The 16,954-nt window shown below is 61.0% G+C and overlaps 1 protein-coding gene across 5 annotated transcripts in view; it reads left to right on the top strand.

Annotated features, from left to right (window-relative positions):
- ACSF3 (acyl-CoA synthetase family member 3) overlaps nucleotides 1-16,954 on the top strand; it is a 57,875-nt gene that overhangs the window by 37,529 nt on the left and 3,392 nt on the right. Inside the window, exons 7-10 of one of the 5 annotated variants that reach the window (XM_073882410.1) lie at nucleotides 291-417; nucleotides 9,067-9,201; nucleotides 9,795-9,906; nucleotides 13,454-13,660. In XM_073882410.1, the coding sequence (XP_073738511.1) occupies nucleotides 291-417; nucleotides 9,067-9,201; nucleotides 9,795-9,906; nucleotides 13,454-13,616 (537 nt within the window). In that variant the 3' untranslated portion in view covers nucleotides 13,617-13,660. Of the gene's footprint in view, nucleotides 1-290; nucleotides 418-9,066; nucleotides 9,202-9,794; nucleotides 9,907-13,272; nucleotides 13,897-14,964; nucleotides 16,322-16,954 lie in introns of those variants that run through there. The other 4 variants (XM_073882408.1, XM_025860451.2, XM_025860452.2 and 1 more) reach the window with 4 other exon arrangements.

Raw genomic sequence — 16,954 nt, forward strand, 5'->3', positions numbered from 1 at the left:
GAGAAGCGGATGGGCAGCTCGAATCCAGCCAGGCGCCGCCTGTGACGTGGGCCAGTGACTCATGGCTTTGAGTCTACAGGACGAATGCGGGGTGACACACAGCTCCCCGCCATGATGGGGCCGACACCGCTCCTAGCCATCTGATTGAGTTCCAGCGTTGAAAGATGCATTTTTCAGTCATTTCCAACAAAGTGTCTAATTTCAGAAGAGGGTGTGGTCGTTGGGGGGGTCACAAGGAAGGCAGGTGGAGTCCCCATCCTGAGAGGTGTGTGCTCTCGCCCATGCTGCAGGTGACCCCAGGGTTCAAGGAGAAGGAAGGGGAGCTCTTGGTCAGGGGGCCGTCTGTGTTCCGAGAATACTGGGACAAACCAGAAGAAACGAAGCATGCCTTCACCTGGGATGGCTGGTTCAAGACAGGTAGGAGGGGGCCGGGCGGGGTGGCCTGCACACCCCAGAATCTTCTGTCCAGGGCAGAGATGGGGTGGGGTGCACTCCGTGTCTCCCGTCTTCAAGGCTGCATCCTCACCCTACCCCCAGGACCCCACCAACCTCTAGAAGGAAGGCAACAGCAGGGCCTGGATGTCAGAGAGCCTCCCCACCCCTCCCTCCCACCTATCACGAGCCCCCTGCTTTATAAATCTTCTTGCCCAACCCCCGCACCCCCAGGATCCAAGTCGTTCTGGTAGGACATGGTTCCTGTTTCTTTTGGGTGATTTTACATTATTCTCCACCCTACGCCTGGGGCGCTATGCTTGGTGTACAGGTGGCGCCCTCCCAGCAGGACCCAGAGCTGCTCAGGATGCCCCGTCTCCCCTCCTTGGCCCCAGCGGTCCCAAAATGTGGACTTTACAGCAGACATTATGAATATTAGATTTGCAGCTCATTGAGAATGAGCTCCTGGCATGTAGGTGGTCCTTTTCTTTTTGCCCGTCTGTATTTGTAAAACTTCGTTGCTGACAATGCATCATTTCATAGTAATCTTAAGACAATATTTTCTAAAAAGAAAGGCCTGCTTTCACATCTCCCCACGTGCAGCCCCAGAGCCAGAAGCCGGCCTCATTCCCTGTCCTGTGGGGTGCAGAGCTGAGGAGAAAGGCTGCAAGCAGGTGGAGCGGGCTGCCATGGGGCTGCCGCGCATCTCAGGAGAAAGCTGGTGGCTGTGGTCCCTAGTCTCATGGCCATACAGCAGTCGCATGAGCACCTCGCTGAGCTCAGACCAGCATGGATGCAGGGGTGGGATCGCGTGTCCACTCTCATCTGCTGCTGTCACAGACCTGAGGTCACCGAGTGACAGCAGGGACCCGCATGGGCCCGGCAGTCTCAGGGTGCTGTGTAGGCCTGCCAGGTGAGGGTTGGGTGTGAAGGGGGCAGATGGAGGGTCTTCCTGGTGGGGGGTGTCAAGGGGCCCCCTTCCTGTCGCACTGCCAGGTGGCACTGGGTCCAGACTTGCTGGTCCCGGCCAGTCTCACGTCCACCCTGTGGTCCTGCAGCTGTCTGTGGTTCTCTGCTCTGTGCCTGTGAAGTACGCATCCCGGCAGCTGCAGGGGAGGTATCAAGCTCCCCTGAACCTCCATGCCGGGCACAGGAAGCCGGTGTGCAGGTGGTTAGGAAGGGTGTGCAGCATGGACATCTGTCAGCCTTCAGAGCGAGGCCGGACCTCAGGATCCCTGATGGGAGCAGAGGGTTCCATGTGGTCGGGCCCCAGGAGCCCTGGTCACCTGTTTCGGGGTGCCCTGTCTCCCTGCGAGGGTGCGGTCAGCATGTTAACACGCCTGGCTTCCCTCGTGAGCACGGCGTTCCCACGAGCTGATGCGACAGCAGCAGGCCCCTATCCGTCATTGTCCCTCAGGTGCAGGTTTGTACGTCCCTCCTGCAGGCCTCTGAATGATCCCTGTGTGGAAACCTGACTTGCTTTGTGGCCAGGTTCTTTTATTTTTAAATTCAGATAAAAGCTCTAGGGTTTTTTTTTCTTTAAAAGCACAGGAACCCAAGCCCTGTGGATTTGCCGGGCGGCAGCAAAGGAAAGTGTGGGGCAGTCAGCGTTAAAACACTCAGTCACGCTGCTGATGAATATTTGAGTTGAAAAGGAATAGCATGCATTAATTATTGTAAAGAGATGTCTTTAGGAGAAAATGATTTTGAAATTCAGTTTAATTTCATTGTAATGCGCCGCAAACAGGAAGGGAGTGTGTGTGTTTAATTGGCTCTCGGGGGTGAGGCCTGGGAGCCGTGTGCCTTTGTCACAGGCCATTAGCGATACAGGCTGCATAATGAGCGGGCGCAATCAGCTCGCAGCTGCCGGCTCCTGCGGGGAGAGCATGATATTAAATAGAAGTCAGGGTAAATTAAACTTAACCCTTTCCCTGGCCAGCCCCTCCTGCCACGGGTTCTGGTGGGAGCTGGAGAGCCGCTGCTCGTGGGCCTCGGGGAAGGGCCAGGCCCACGCCCGGGTGAGAGGACGGAGGTCACCAGCTGTTCCTGCCCTCCCTCCTTCCCCAGATGTGCAAGGAGCTCCTTGCCAGCCCCCCAGGGGTCGCGGCTGCCACAAAGGAGACCCAGCGTCTCCCCCCAGAAACTGCCAACCGCCACAGTGACCCTCCTCCCAGCTCTTACTTGAGCACCAACACAACCAGAGAGAAGCTGTTCGCCATGGGCACGGGCACCGGCACTAGCCCAGGGCAGGGGGACAGGTGATTCCAGGGGCCAGGCGCCCTCGGGCCTTTCTGTTGACCCTGCTGTCCGAGCAGAAGACAGAGGACAGAGGACACGAGGGTGAACATGGAGTGGAGACGAGGACACGGAGCTGGGGACACGGACGGACATGGGGACCGAGCCGAGCAGACCTTACAGTTCCTTTGACGCCTGCCACTCAGCTCAGATGCTGCTGACTGAGCGTAAGGACACGAACGGCCTCTGACTTGCTCTAAAAATCCCTCATCGTGCACTGTTTAGTGTCACGACGCGGACCTGGTAAGCAGCGCGCTAATTCGGCGTCAGTGCGCTGGTCGAGCGGACTTAAGGGATGGGAAGCAAGGACCCTGGGAAGATCCACCAGAGCGTCGGCGGGTTCTTGCCTTCCTCCAGGGCAAGCACGTGACGTTACTCCCAGAGACAGACATTAGAGCAGGGCGACAGAGGGGGCCCTGGCGGGCATCGGCGCCCACGTGGGGATGCTCCCCAGAGCTGTGCCCCCAGAGGCACGCTCACGGGGCCCGGGCAGCCCTGGCGATGGGCAGATCCCAGGAGAGCAGAGAAGCTGGCCATAAAAACACGTAAGATACAGTCTCTTCCTCACGGTGAGAGAGAAACACAGACAGAGGTGGACTCCTGTCGCCAAATTTGAAAGATTCTGACCAAGTTGGGCCTTGCTGCCGTGAGGCGGGTGCTTTCCCCTGCAAGTAGGAGTGTGGGTCAGGAGTGTTTCTGGGAACCTGGTCAAGGGATGACGAGAGGCAGGCAGAGCCGGGCGCACGGACGTCTGCCACAGCGTTATTTAGAAAGTGCGAGGCGGGGACTCTGCGTCCGGCCATAAGGGACACTGCCCGTGTCCACAGGTGTCCAGCAGCGGCTGTTGGGAGGCCCTTAGAAACTGTGTTCTGGAGAGCGGTGACATGAACTGATGACGCGTCTTGCGCGTGCGCGGTTCTCACAGCCGCCGGCCGCTGTCCCCTGTGGCAAGGCTCCTTCCTTTCTTGGATGCCTGGCCTCTGGTGCTCCCTCGGTGAGCATCATCGCTCTCAACGACACGGCACGACACACTAACGTTTCACGCCTCCGATGGAGAAGGCTTCAGCAGCGCTCAGGCCGTGTCTGCTCACTTCCTGCCTTGCTGCAGTTGGGGTTCTGCTTTCCTGCTCCAACAAGATCTTCTGTCTTGGCCAGTAAGTCACAGTTAGGAACTAGGCCGCGCGCTGCGTGTTAGCGGGTGTGGGTGCGCGGAGGGGACAGCTGTCACCGACCTGTGCGCCCGCTGACCCGGGAGGCAGGGTCACCGTGAAGGCTGTGCCAGGCAGCGGGGCCCCTCGGCACACTTGGCAGGACCGGCCATGCAGTCTGCAACTGGCCAGGCCCCGGTACTGGCGGCCCCTTCTGTGCACAGAAGGTTTGGATGTGTCATGTCTTGTTTTTTTATCTTGCTTCAAAGTTCTTTGTTTCCCAGGGCTCGCGGGGTTGTGCTCCTGGGTCTCTCCTGCCCCTTGTCAGGCTTTGCATTCATAAAGCTTGTCTTGGACCCTGTTTCGTGGGCAGTGACGCGGTGACCCAGTGGCGACATGAGGCCGCGTTCCCTCTGTTGGATGTCGAGCTCCAGCTGCATTCAGGCTGGCTCCTGGGGTCCCCGCGCTGTTCCCACGTCGGTCCCAGACCCCTGGGCAGAGGAGAGGGTGTCAGTTTTCAGTTTTCGTCAGAGTGATGTGGGCATGGCTGGAAGACCCGTGGTCTGACCAGTGGCCATTTGTGGGCTCCGAGGCTGCTCTCCACACCCGTCCCCTCCCTCAGTGTCTGCACCGTGGGGCCGTAACGCAGCCTCATGGGGACCGTGGTCCTGTGCTCTCGGTTCCCCGCATGAGGCACCCCGGTGCCACCCTGCCTGCTTGGGGGAGACCCCCGGGCCCGCCGCCCCACCATCCCCCTCCTGAAGCTTCCTCCTTCCTTTCTGCTCCACAGTCTGGGGGCTGCATTCCCCAGGAGCCTCCTGACAGTAGAGGTGTGGGGTGTGCATTTTGGGGAGTGGGTGTGTGACAGTGCCTTCGCTCGGTCGGGCGAGGTAGAGTTCAGGGTTAAAAATGCTCTTTATCGGTTTCTAGCTTCCACGCTTGGTACCAGCTGCAGCCATGTCCTTCCTGGCACCGTACGACCTTTCCCCTCTTTGGAGTCCTAGAGAATCTTCTCCATCCCAGAGTCCATGTCGGACAAGTCGAGTGCCTTGGGTGCCCTGACTTTGACATCCCTCCTAGTGCTGGCGCTGGGACACTGCATCCTGTGATGCTGGGAGCTGTCCGGCTGATTCTCTCCGCTCCGGAGCCTGGCTGACACCTGGGGGCTGAGAGCAGGAAGGACACCTGGGAGGCCGAGCTGCCGCATGGCTGGGGGGAGTCGACCCACCATGAGCTGCCCCCTACCCGCCCCAGCCCCCCAGGCCTGTCTTGGGGCGATACCAGAACAGCCCGTGCCAGGCTCAGGGGGCCTGATGGTGCCCAGCATGTGCCAGGAGCAGAGTGGGGGGCTGGGTTCTCATCTGCCACCCTGCACCACCCGTGCACCCCCGGGAGAGCAGGGCAGGTGTTTTCCAGGAGGGGCGGGGTGCTGACACCTGAGGGACAGACAACCTCATTGGGCGCATTAATTAACATCATGGTGGGCAGTTTCTTGTGCTTGCTTTTGGTCGTGAGTTTAGTTAACACAGATTCTTTTCTGAAATTATTGTTTAGTCAGTGTGTTGCAGACACTGGAGTGACAACTTGGGGGTGAGCCCCCAGGGGAGGCAGGACTTCTCCACAAACCAAACAGCGGTTTCTTAAAACGCTTTCTTTGCAATAGGTAGAGATTCACAGGAAGTTGCAGATGGCGAGTAGGGTGGCCCCTTGCACCTTCACACCGTTCCCCAGTGTCCACGTCCTGGTCACTAGCACAACACCAGAGCCTGTCCCTGGGCTTGTCCAGGGCCCCCCAGCCCTACACACGTATGTGCCCCTGTGTGTGGACTCTGCTCACCATCCTCAGCACACATGGACGTCCGTGCTGCTTTGTGGCCCCACATATGTTGCCCTCGCCCCCCAGCCCACTGCTTGTCGTTCAGAGACAGACCTGACAAGTGTAACCTTTGGGGATTGACCTTCTTCCCTCAGCATGATTCCCTTGGCCCCCACGCTCCACACCAGACCCCGCATGAGGCAGACATTTGGGGAAGCACGGAAGGGGGTGCAGCCCCGTGGTGTGGGTGAGCCCGTGCTCGGTGTCACTGCCCCAAAACAGGCTCAGCCCACATCTCCCCAGAGGCAGGGCCGGACGTTGGCTACAGAGCAGGCAGCTTGGTGTCCAAGGTGAGGCCGGGCCTGACATGTGTCACGTGGCACCAGAGGGAAGGCTCTGGGCCCCCGTGGGAGCACAGGAGGGGGTGTGCTTGTCAAGGAGTATCTCCGCCTACACTGAGCATGAGCATGTGTGGCAGGTCAGTGCTGTCCCCGTCTGTCCCCTAGGTGCGTCTGGGAGGCACGTGAGGGTTTCTTCCCGCTGCGGATGGCAGGCGCCACAGGGCCGCACGGAGTCTGCAGGACTGCCCACAGCTCCTCAGATGCCGCAGCGCATCTGTCCCCGCCCCCACTTTGTTCAGTTTATCCATAAACCTTAAAGTCGCCTGCTCCAGGGTCTTTGGGGTTTGGGCGCTTGCTGTCTGTTTAACTCGCCTTCCTGGGAGCTACCGATTCAGGTGCATGGAGGCGCAGGGGAAGCTGAGGGAGCCGCGTGGCCTCCCGTGCCATTCCTGCCACGCTGTGCTCAGGGCTCTGTCCCACCCAGGAGCATGGCAGGTGGGCAGCGCTGTCACACATGGATGTTGGGCAGGGCTCTGTACACGGCTTCCACCCTCGCCCTCCAGGACCCCTCTTTCTGAGCCCCATCCCGGCACTGGGCATGTCCTGCCCTTCAGAGGTGGGCTGCCCATGGGTTAGACACTCATGGGAGTTTGGGGACAACGCTGGCCTCCCATCTCTGTGCTGGGATTCAGCGTCTGTGTCAGCCAATACCCAAGGAAACGGAGCAGAAAGACCTGGAAGGGGAGTTGAGGACCCTTGTTTCTGGGACTGGGCCTCAGTTCTGAGTGTGTCCCCTGATCAGCCTGCGCTCCCTGGCCCCCGTAGTCCTGCATTCAGAACTGAGACGGCTGGCATCTGTGGGTCTCCAGGCAGCGTGGGAAGGGGTCCCCGGAGAGCAGGGCAGTCCCATCCCTGTCCCCTTCACAGTGAGCAGACGTGGTGCTCCCCCATCCAGAGATGTGAGCCAGAGCCTGCTGCCTCCCTTCCTGGTGCTAAGGGCAGGACCAGAAGAGCAGCCCAGGGGGCAGGGGCCGCGTCCGGGAGACACCCCCCAGCCTCAGCAGCCGTGGTCTGGGCAGTGCAGGGCATCTCCGGCAGGACCAGGGACAGGAATCTGAGCCCAGGGCAGGGTCCCTCGCTCTGCTGGGTCTCTGGGCAAGTAGAGGTGGTGGGAGCAGGTCCAGGAAAGCACCGGAGGGCCCGGGGCTAGAGCAGTGTCTGTCCAGCAGCAGGAGGCAGTGACAGCTTAGACTGGGCCCCTCGGTGCCTTTAAGGAACCGCTCTCCGGAGAGCACGCAGCCATCCGGTGGGGAGGGGACGCAGCCAGAGCGGCGGCTACACCCCAGGAATGAGGAGCACAGGGGCCTCATGGGACCCAGGGCAGACTTCATCCACCCCAGGCCTCCCTGCGGCCCCTCCTGCTCCTGCACACCTGCACCACTTACCCCCAGCCAGCTGCCACCCTGCAGGCCATCCTGGGGCCACGATGCCCTTTCCAAGGATGCACTTGCAAAACTTCTGCTTCCTCTGCTTCCCGTCAGCGGGAGAGAACCTGCCACACTCGTGGCCTGTCTTCTCGGAGCCTCGCCCTCCCGTGCCGCCATAAGTAAGCCGGCTACCCATCCACGCACAGGCATCTGTCTCGTTTGTAGCCTGGGTCATGCCCTGGCTGCGGCAGATGATGGATGGTGCCTTGCTGCATGGGTGGCGTGACTTGTAATGAAACATTGATGATTTATTCCAGCTAATGACCCAGCATGGGGCTCGGGTGTGTGAGCATAGGCGGGGCAGCGCCAGCGCTGTTCTCAGAGGGCCGGATGGGGGCGTCCCCACAGGCACACGCTCACACGTGCGTGCATTGTGGGAGAACACATGTCCACACGCATGTACGCCCACACACACGTCCACACGTGCGCATGTCCACACGCATGCACGTCCACACACACATCCACGCATGCTCATGTCCACACGCATGTACATCCACGCACGCACGTGTCCACACGCATGTACCTCCACACACGTCCACGCACATGTACGTACGCGCATGTCCACGCATGTACATCCACACACACGTCCACACATGCACATGTCCACACACATGTACGTCCACCCACGCACATGTCCACACGCATGTATGTCCACACACGTGTCCACACACAAGCATGTCTCCATGCATGTACGTCCACACACACGCATGTCCACACATGTGCGTGTCCACACGCATGTACGTCCACACACGCGCATGTCCACACATGTGTGTGTCCACACGCATGTACGTCCACACACGCATGTCCATGCACATGCACACACACTCTCAGGCCCGCCTCCCCTGCGTCCTCCCTGTTCTGGGCTGGCCCTCGCTGTCCTCCACCCCACCACCTGCTCATGCTAGGATGCCTGGTGAGCATCCCATTGCCCAGCGTGGCCCGAGAGGGGACCAGGTGGGCCTCTGGGGGGACTGCCACGCGGGGAAGCATGACAGGAAACCACGCAGTTGACGTGGAGGGGCAGGAGGGCTTTCTCCTCCTTCAGAGACCCCGTGTGACTGCCTTGCAGCACGGGAGACCCCACAAATGAGGGGGGGATGCCGTGATGTCCTCTCCACTAAGACCCTGCTGTGACTGGGACCCCATGGTGGAATGGCAGGAGGCGGCTGATTCTTGTTCTGATTACAGGAGCCTGAGAAAGAGCAGGAGGGGGCTGAGCTGGGTGGTGACCACACCGGCCATCCTGCCTCTGACCCTGGTCTTCACGGGTGGCCCCCATCGGCCATTATGGGATGCTGCTGTCTGCACAGGGCCGTCTGGGGTCAGACCACAGGCTGAAGTCACAGCCGTTGAGCTTCATGCTTGCCACCTTGTCCTGAAACGGCCCATGTGCACCCCAGTCCCAGCACGGGTCACCGTGTGAGGGTATCGATGCCCCCAGACACAGGCGCCCAGCGTGTGATGGTGGGGGCACTGCTCACCACGCGGGTGCCCCTCGAAACATGCTGGGCCCTGGCGCGTGTCCTGACCAGAGTGCCTTTCCTCAGGCGACACGGCTGTGTTTAAGGACGGCAGCTACTGGATCCGGGGCCGCACGTCTGTGGACATCATCAAGAGTGGTGGCTACAAGGTCAGCGCCCTGGAGGTAGAGCGGATGCTCCTGGCACACCCCAGCATCACGGGTACGTGGCCCCCTGGCCCATGGCAGGGCCTCCAACAGCGAGCAGAGTCCAGACCTGACTGTCCTGGCAACGTTCCAGATGTGCTTCCGTCTATGTTTGACTATAGACAGAACCAGACCAGGTGACCCACCCTTGGGGCACACAGAGTAGGGGCCCCTCTGCCTGCCATCTGTGCGCCCCCCACCTCTGTATCGTGGCTGGGGTCCCAGCCTGACCGGGCTGCTGCTGGTCGGCTCAGCAGCACCGGCTTGCTCGCGGTGGCCGTGGGCTGAGCATCCTGGGTGTGCCAGAGTGGCCACCGGTGGTTGCTGGTCCAGGAAGTGTGGACCCTGCCCAGACCTGCCCCTGACCTCAGGTCACAGGCTGAGGACCCTGGGGATGGCAGAGAACCCCCCACGCGGCTCACTGGTTGTCCCCAGCCCTGGGGCAGTGCAGGGACGGCAGAGACGCAGGAAAGCCAGCCCCCACCCTGAACTCCAGCCGGGAGACATGTGGGGACCGGGCCTCGCCCCGTCCCAGGGAGGACCAGCCGTGCTCCCCTCTGGGTGTGTCCCCAGCCTGCAGCAGTCAGCACAGCATTCTTCTGTCCACAGATGTGGCTGTGATTGGAGTTCCAGACATGACGTGGGGCCAGCGGCTCGCTGCAGTGGTGACCCTTCAAGAGGGACACTCGCTGTCCCAAAGGGAGCTCAAAGAGTGGGCCAGGTAGGGGCAGGCAGGGGAATTCGTGGGGCTGGAGGAAGGGACAGGTGCGGGTGGACTGTCCCGGGGTCGGGGGAGGCAGTCAGGGTCTCAGGTCTTTGCCACCATCCATCTCAGGGTCAGGGGGTACCTGGAAGGTCAGGTGACACATTACATCCCCAAGGCTGCCCCCAACACACAAAGGGCCGCAGGGAAGCTTTGTAACCACCACCGGGGAGACAGCTGGAACCATGGGGTGGGAGCCCCAGCCAGGGGACAGGGTGCAGGGTCCTCCCCCGGCTTCAGGAGGAATCCAAAGGCAGAGAACCTCCCGTCCTGCTCCCTCACCCACCCACCCTGTGCTGAATGCAGCCAGTGGGAGCTGGGGCCACAGTGCTCCCCTCGCCTGTGCCCGCACCGCAGCCCCGTCCCCACACCACGCGTCCCCCTGCACTCATAGACCGTCCCCAGAGCCTCCGTGCCCACGTGCCATGGCCCCAGGGCTTTCTCTGTGTGCCGACCCTCGCAGGCCCCCTTCCCTGTGCCTATGGTGCCCCACGGTCAGTCACGCCAGAGGCCAGAGGACAGACAGCATGGCCACAGCGCCGAGCTCAGAAAGGAAGCTGTTAGTAATGTCCCCTAAATTCTTTATTTCCAATCTGAGAAGTTTCTCCTTCCTCTGCCTGCTCCCTGCACCCCCTTCCTTCCCGACTTGCCTCCCTCCTCAGTGCTAAAGATATTTTTGGCTCGTCCAACATGATTTCACAACAGCAGGAGCCCCTCATTTCATGAAGGGGTAGCACAGCTGGGCGATTAGCTTCCCCTGGATTTGCAGAATCACACTTGGAGCAGGGTGTTCAACAAAGAAGATTCTAGTCGCTGTTGCGGCTTCAATTAAACACCACACACCCTGTGCTGAGCTCTCTGCCTGAGAGAGTCGGGGTCCGCTCTCTGGAGCCCCGTACGCACCTGTCAGGCTTCTGACCGAGGCCGCAGGAAGACCTGAGGAGGGGGCTCTGTGCTTGGGGTGGGGGTGGGGGACACCCCTGGGAGGTCAGGGCAGGCAGCTGACCCGCCGTCTCCAGTACTGTCCCACAGTGAGGCCAGCATCCAGGCCTCTGTGTCCTCAAGCTGGGCCATCACTGGGCAGGGATGCTGAGGCCACACAGCCCACAGAGGCCAGGTCGGACTCTGGATCCTCACTCTGCCTCTGCAGACATGGCTCTTAGGAAAGGTGGTCTCCCTCCTTGTCACCTCTGCGCGCCGTGGTTTTCCTTTCTCAAGATTCCTCCCTCAGTCTGTGCTCCTTGGGCCAGAGCCAGTGTCCCCTTGAGGGGGTGAGTGTGGCCTGGAGCAGGGCAACAGTGCCACGTTTGTAGAACCCGGGGCACGGCCCACCCACTACCCTTCTATCCCCCAGATACCAAGTTGAAAAGGGACGTGGGATTTACACACCAGGGAAGAATCCAGGATCCGTGGTCTTGACCCACAATTGATGTTTGATGAGACCACGGAGGAGTGGTGGGCTTTGGCTTAGTGTCCCATCCTCACTTTGTGCCTGCCACACCTTCTTCCGGGAGGACACCTCCTCCGTGGTCCACGTTTCCCCGGAAGCCTGCTTTTTCACAAACAGCTCAACTTGGCCTTGAGGCGAGTCTAAACGAATGGGGTCCGCTGTGCAAACACGTCCTGGGCAGAGTTGTCAGGCCCCTGCGTCCACGGCCTGCTGTTCTCGGAAATGCCGGGGCCCCCAGCCGTCCTTCCTAACACTTCTAACTCGTTTCTAACTTCTGTGGCTTTTGTTCCTTTTTTCAAAAGTGGCTGCTAAGTTAGAGTTCATAACACCCGGCTCTCACGTACCACCGCCTGCACCCCCACCCGGGCCCAGGCGACACCCCTCTACTGTTCTCGCTGCACGTGTGCCACGCTCTTAGCACGGCTGACCCTTGAGCAGACTCAGCTGCTCACCGAGAACAGTCGATCAAACGTAGTTTGTATGTCGTGCATATACCGTGTCTCGTGTTCTTCTGTGGCGAGGTAAGCTGCAGAAAAGGAAATGGGAAGAAAATCACAAGGGAGACCAAACACATTTTCAGTCCTCTGCCGTATTTATCCAAAAATCCACATATAAGTGGATTCATGCAACTCAAACCGGTGTTGTTCAAGGGTCCACTGTACTTCTGTTTGAGCATCATCTCTCCAAGAGGGTCCCCAGGAGACAATGCGTGTCCCAGCCTGCCCCCGGGCGCGGGGTCCTCGGCAGCCTCCCGCTCATCTCTGCTGCTGGTCTGCTCCCGTGGGGACTGTCGGTGTCTCTGTCTGAAAATGCCTTGAACTTGGTCTTCATTCTTGAGGTGCTTTCTCCAGATGATGAGCAGCCATGTTGCTCCACGGCCTGCTCACCTGGCCGTCCACACCGGGCTCCGGCTGGCGCCTCGGGCCTCCCTCTCTAGGCCCTGGCACCAGCTGACTGCTGACTGGCCTCAGGGGAAGCAGGCATGGGGAGAGCCACCCACACACCCCTGAGACATGGGGCTGCGGTGCTCAGAGGGGTGCGTTCCTTGATTGGGCCTCAGGGACTCGCCGACCCGCCATGCCGCCAGATTCCCTCGCACAGTCCTGGTGGCTTGTTCCAGCAAAGCCCAGCCCAGTCCTACCCTTGTGGGCTGCTGGCCGTCTCACAGCTGCCAGGACCGTAGGTGGGGGCACCCTCTCCCCTCACAAGCCTTCACCTGCACCCCCAGCCCCCCTGTGCTGGCCTGTGGCTGGCTGCTTTCAGCACGAGCCACCCCAAGGTGACGGTGCGTTCAGGGGGGTGTCATGAGCTCACCACGATACCTCCCCAGTGGCTGAGCTTGCCCCCACAGCTTGCAGCCGAGAGCCACACACGGCCTCCTGGCCCCAGGCACACTCCTGCCTGGCGGCATGCTGTGCTCTCTTACAAAGGGAATGTGGCCCCATGTGCGGCTGTCAGAGGGCAAGGGGCAGGTGGCTTGGACGGGACCTCAGGAGAGAACCAGTGCCTGTCGCCCAAGGAGGAGTTTCTGAGTAGAGCCTGCGGGTGGCAGGACCTGTCCACGTGGCCCCTCACAGGAGAACGCACCATCTAATGGGGGGCCCCTCATGGGAGTGCGGGACACAGGGCAGCTCTCGGACCCACAGACCAGCCCCTCCCACTGCTTATCACAGGGCTCTGCCCAGAGCGGGGCCCCGGCCCACGTGGCCGTGGCTGCCGCGCCCAGGGCTCTGCAAGGGTCCCCTGGCCCTACCCACCTTCCTGCTCCACCCGTCTGGCTGTGGCCTGCTGTCGTGACAGCCAGCCGAGAGTGGGACCTGCTCTTCCTGGCTCTGGGAGGCCTGGCCTCAGGAGGGTTTGTTCTCTGCCCACAGGTGGACCTGGAGCATGGGCCGTGGCATCTCTGGGTTAGCAGTCACAGCAGAGACTTCCTCCCGGGGCAGGCACCAGATATGGTTGGGCTTCGGGGCCCTGGGGGACCAGGCTGCCCGTCCCATGGGGAGGGGGCTGTCAGGCCCCAAGTTCCTGCCGTTCAGACCCTGCTTGTCTCCGCAGGGGCGTCCTGGCCCCGTATGCTGTGCCCTCGGAGTTCCTGCTGGTGGAGGAGATCCCACGGAACCAGATGGGGAAGACCAACAAGAGGGACCTCGTCAGGCAGTTCTGCCCAGGCGACCAGGGTGCCCCGAGGCCAGGCACCAGTGAGCCGGCATCTCTTTAAACTAGAACCCTACCTCAGAGGGAACCGAGCTGGGGCCGACAGAGGTGAGGTCCCAGGGCGAGACCTGCTCAGCCCCGGGCTGGCTTTCAGATGGACCTCTGCTCCGTCCCCCCACCGCCACACCCACACTGGCGCCATGCGGGCCCCACAGTGCCCACCAGTATCCCCCAGGCAGCAGGTCTCCCAGCAAAATTCAGTAAAGTCTCTGCAGAGAACACAAGCATTGCCGTGGGGTCCGCGTGCCAGGCAAACAGCCCCATATGTGTACGCATCACACAGCCTGGGGCTGCCTGTGTGGCCTCCCCGGGGGACGTGCGGCCCCACAGGAAGCTTCTAGGCCAGGGCCTGGCAGACTTCTGTGACGGATAAGCCAGGTGGTCTGTGTCTGCGGCTCTGCGGCCATGCAGCCCCGTTCCTGTGGTAGCTATGGTTACCACCGAAGGCCTTGCCGCTGCTCATCCTTGACCCTTGACCCATCTCTCTGCGCCGCTCCCTCCACAGGCCCCACGGGGCCCATCCACATCTGCCCGCAGCATGCGCCCCTGCTCTTGGTGGTGTTGGCTCAGGCTCGCAGGCACCCCATGTGCACTCCAAGCAGAGAACCCAGCAGCTTCTGGACAGTTGACCAGAGACCAGGGCAGCTGGTCTGCCCACGACTGCCAGGAAGTGGCACTCACACTCTGGAAACTGGAGATTTTCCGGAATGTTATGGACCCAAAATGCGTGTCTAAGAAGAGCAGCAAAACCAGGGGGAAGGGGGAGGTGCCTCGCGATGCCGCAGACGCCGGCCTAACCACCCCCCACCCCTGCCCTGTGTGTGGCCTGGCCCCCCACCCCCACCCCAGGCCTGACCCCAGGCTTGGTGTTTTCTCCCGGTGATGAGCCCACAATCCTCCTGCCTGAGGCTGGGACACACGCTCCGGTCACCGTCTTCCAAGCAGGCTGCCCACCATCCGGCTCTTCTCGGGGGGATGGCCCTCAGCATCATACCCAACGCTGCATAACCAGGCTTCCGGCTGTCCATGGTCTTCCCTTGTGGTAACTAGGGAGCCATGTGCCACTGGGGAAAATCAGATCGAGCCCTGCGGGGTCTTCACTTAATCCCACTGATTTGGCACTGTATCTGTCTTAATACTGAATATTTTGATTCCCAAAAACGTTTACATAATTATTCGGTTTATGCTACGATTTATATTAAGTACTTTCAAAAATAATAGTCCTCTTTGACTAACGAGACCACAGAAGGACGTTGATTTGTTTTTGGAAAGTGTGCCTCTAAGGACACAGAATGCAGCCCCACTTGCTGCGTCACGAGGCTCCCAGAAAGTTCCCGCCGGGCTCGGACTGCCTCGCATCCACACACATACATGCTGGCTCCCTGAGGGCATGACCCTTGGCTGGACAGCCCCATGCCATCCTGCACTCCACTCCCCAAGTAGAGCCAGGAACAGGTGCCCCGGGAGTTGGCCATTGGCGGCTTGGTTAGCAGCCCGTTGGTGCCTTTGGTCCCCCTGGAGGGGCTCCTGCAGAGGCGTCAGCCGCCCTGAGGCTGAGCCTATTGAAGGCAGTGGGCACATCCAGGGTGCCTGGGGGTGCCTGCTGGGAGCAGAGGGGAGGCCGCGTGCATGCCTGGTGCATCCAGATGGTGGAAGTCCACACCCACATGTGCAGCCCCAGGGCAGCCTCGTTTCCACCTCAGTTTCCCTGTTCGTGTCATGAGACTGGCCTTTCTGGCTCTGACCAAGGACTGAGGGCTTTGCTTCCTTGGGAGCCCAGTCCATGGAGGTGGAGGCCCCAGCATGGCCCCCACCCAAGACCTCCTGGCCCCCCCAGTTCCGCCACGGGCAGTGCCAGACAGCACTGAGGCTGATGGTGGGACTGGGGCAGCCAAGGGTCAGCACAGGCCAGGCTGCCATGCACCCACCGATCACTTCCATGTCCACTCTGGCAGGCACGCTGGCCTCATGTCTAACACCCTAGTACCACGTCAACAGCACAGGGTCCCCGATGGTCAGGGACTCACCCAGGCCCACAGCCAGCCCACGGCCCCTGGTGGCCATGTTCGGATTCTCTGTGTCTCCCCTCTGTGCCCTGGGCCTCCCCTGGAACCTTCCTCCCAGGATGGACACCCGGCCAGGAGTCCTTGGTGCTGGGCCCTCAGTGTCAGGACAGATGCCCCTTGTGTCGGGTGGGGGCTGAGTCCCCATGAGGGCCCAGGGACTGGACTTTCCAGGTGTGTCTGTGCGCAGAGCCACCTGCCACCCTGGCCCCGGCCAACACAGGTGAGGCTGGGACACATCCTCCCCTCGCAGCCCAGGGCGGGAGCCAGGTGCCCCCAAGGGAGGAAGTGGTGCGAGCGCTCCGGGGCCCGCTGAGGCCGGTGGTGCCAAGAACCAGGTCCTGGTGCGTGAAGCCTGGCGTTCCCGTCGGTGGAGGCGTGTTGGAGACAGACTGTGCTCCCGTTTGTTGGAGGAGAGCATCTCCGTGGAAAACAGAGCAGGGTCTGACAGGTGGAAGCAGCTGACGTTGGGGGGCACGCACCACGCCCGCACCTACACCGTACTTGCAGTGCCCCCCAGCCCCTGGGCTGAGCAGGCCGGGTCATAAGTTCCTTCGAGAACCCCTGGAATCAGCTCATGCTTTGAAACTCCAGCTCCTTTTCTGTTTTATGTTGAGTTTCTACATAAAAAGGTTTTTGAAAAAGATTCAAGCCCTAAAAGTGAATTTGAAAACTGTGGTTCTAGTTCTTAGTGTGGCCCTGACCTGGGTGTGAGCTCACCTCTGGGGTCCCTGGTGACCGCGCTGCCCCTTGCCCACCTCTCCCTGCTGCCCCTCCCCTGCCCTGGGCCGCCAGGCACCCGGCTCGCGTCCCCCCCCGTCCTCGGCAGCCGTAGTGGGACTGTCTTTGTCCCCGCGGACCCTGCGTCTCTGGTCAGTTGCTCAGGGTTGCAGGCCTGTGTGTCCAGCCCTTCTGGAACCTCCGGAGCCCAAGCTGCACACACTGCGCTGGGACCCCAGTGCCCTGCCCTGCTGTGCCCTCCGGGGCCAGTATTCCCCAGAGTTCCCCAGAGGTCAGAGCAGCCCTTCGTCCTGCCTGCAGGGGACAGCGTGTCCTTTGTTAAAACACGAACAATGCAGGAAACTCTTGAGCTCACCAAATAGATCAATATCGAATTATGACGCCCGCGTTCGTAACGCAGCCACAACTACACGGGACATGTCCCTGGAGAATTGCAGCGAAGGCACGGATATGGGTAGATGGACAGCCACAGGGCAGGCGATGGCCCGGGACCCTGTGCCACGAGGTGGAGGGGGTTGCACCCCTGAGTAGGAGGAGG

This window comes from Callorhinus ursinus, unplaced genomic scaffold, assembly GCF_003265705.2.
Source record: "Callorhinus ursinus isolate GAN/ISIS: 27379988/994484 unplaced genomic scaffold, GSC_fseal_2.0 scaffold46, whole genome shotgun sequence".
Lineage (NCBI taxonomy): Eukaryota > Metazoa > Chordata > Mammalia > Carnivora > Otariidae > Callorhinus > Callorhinus ursinus.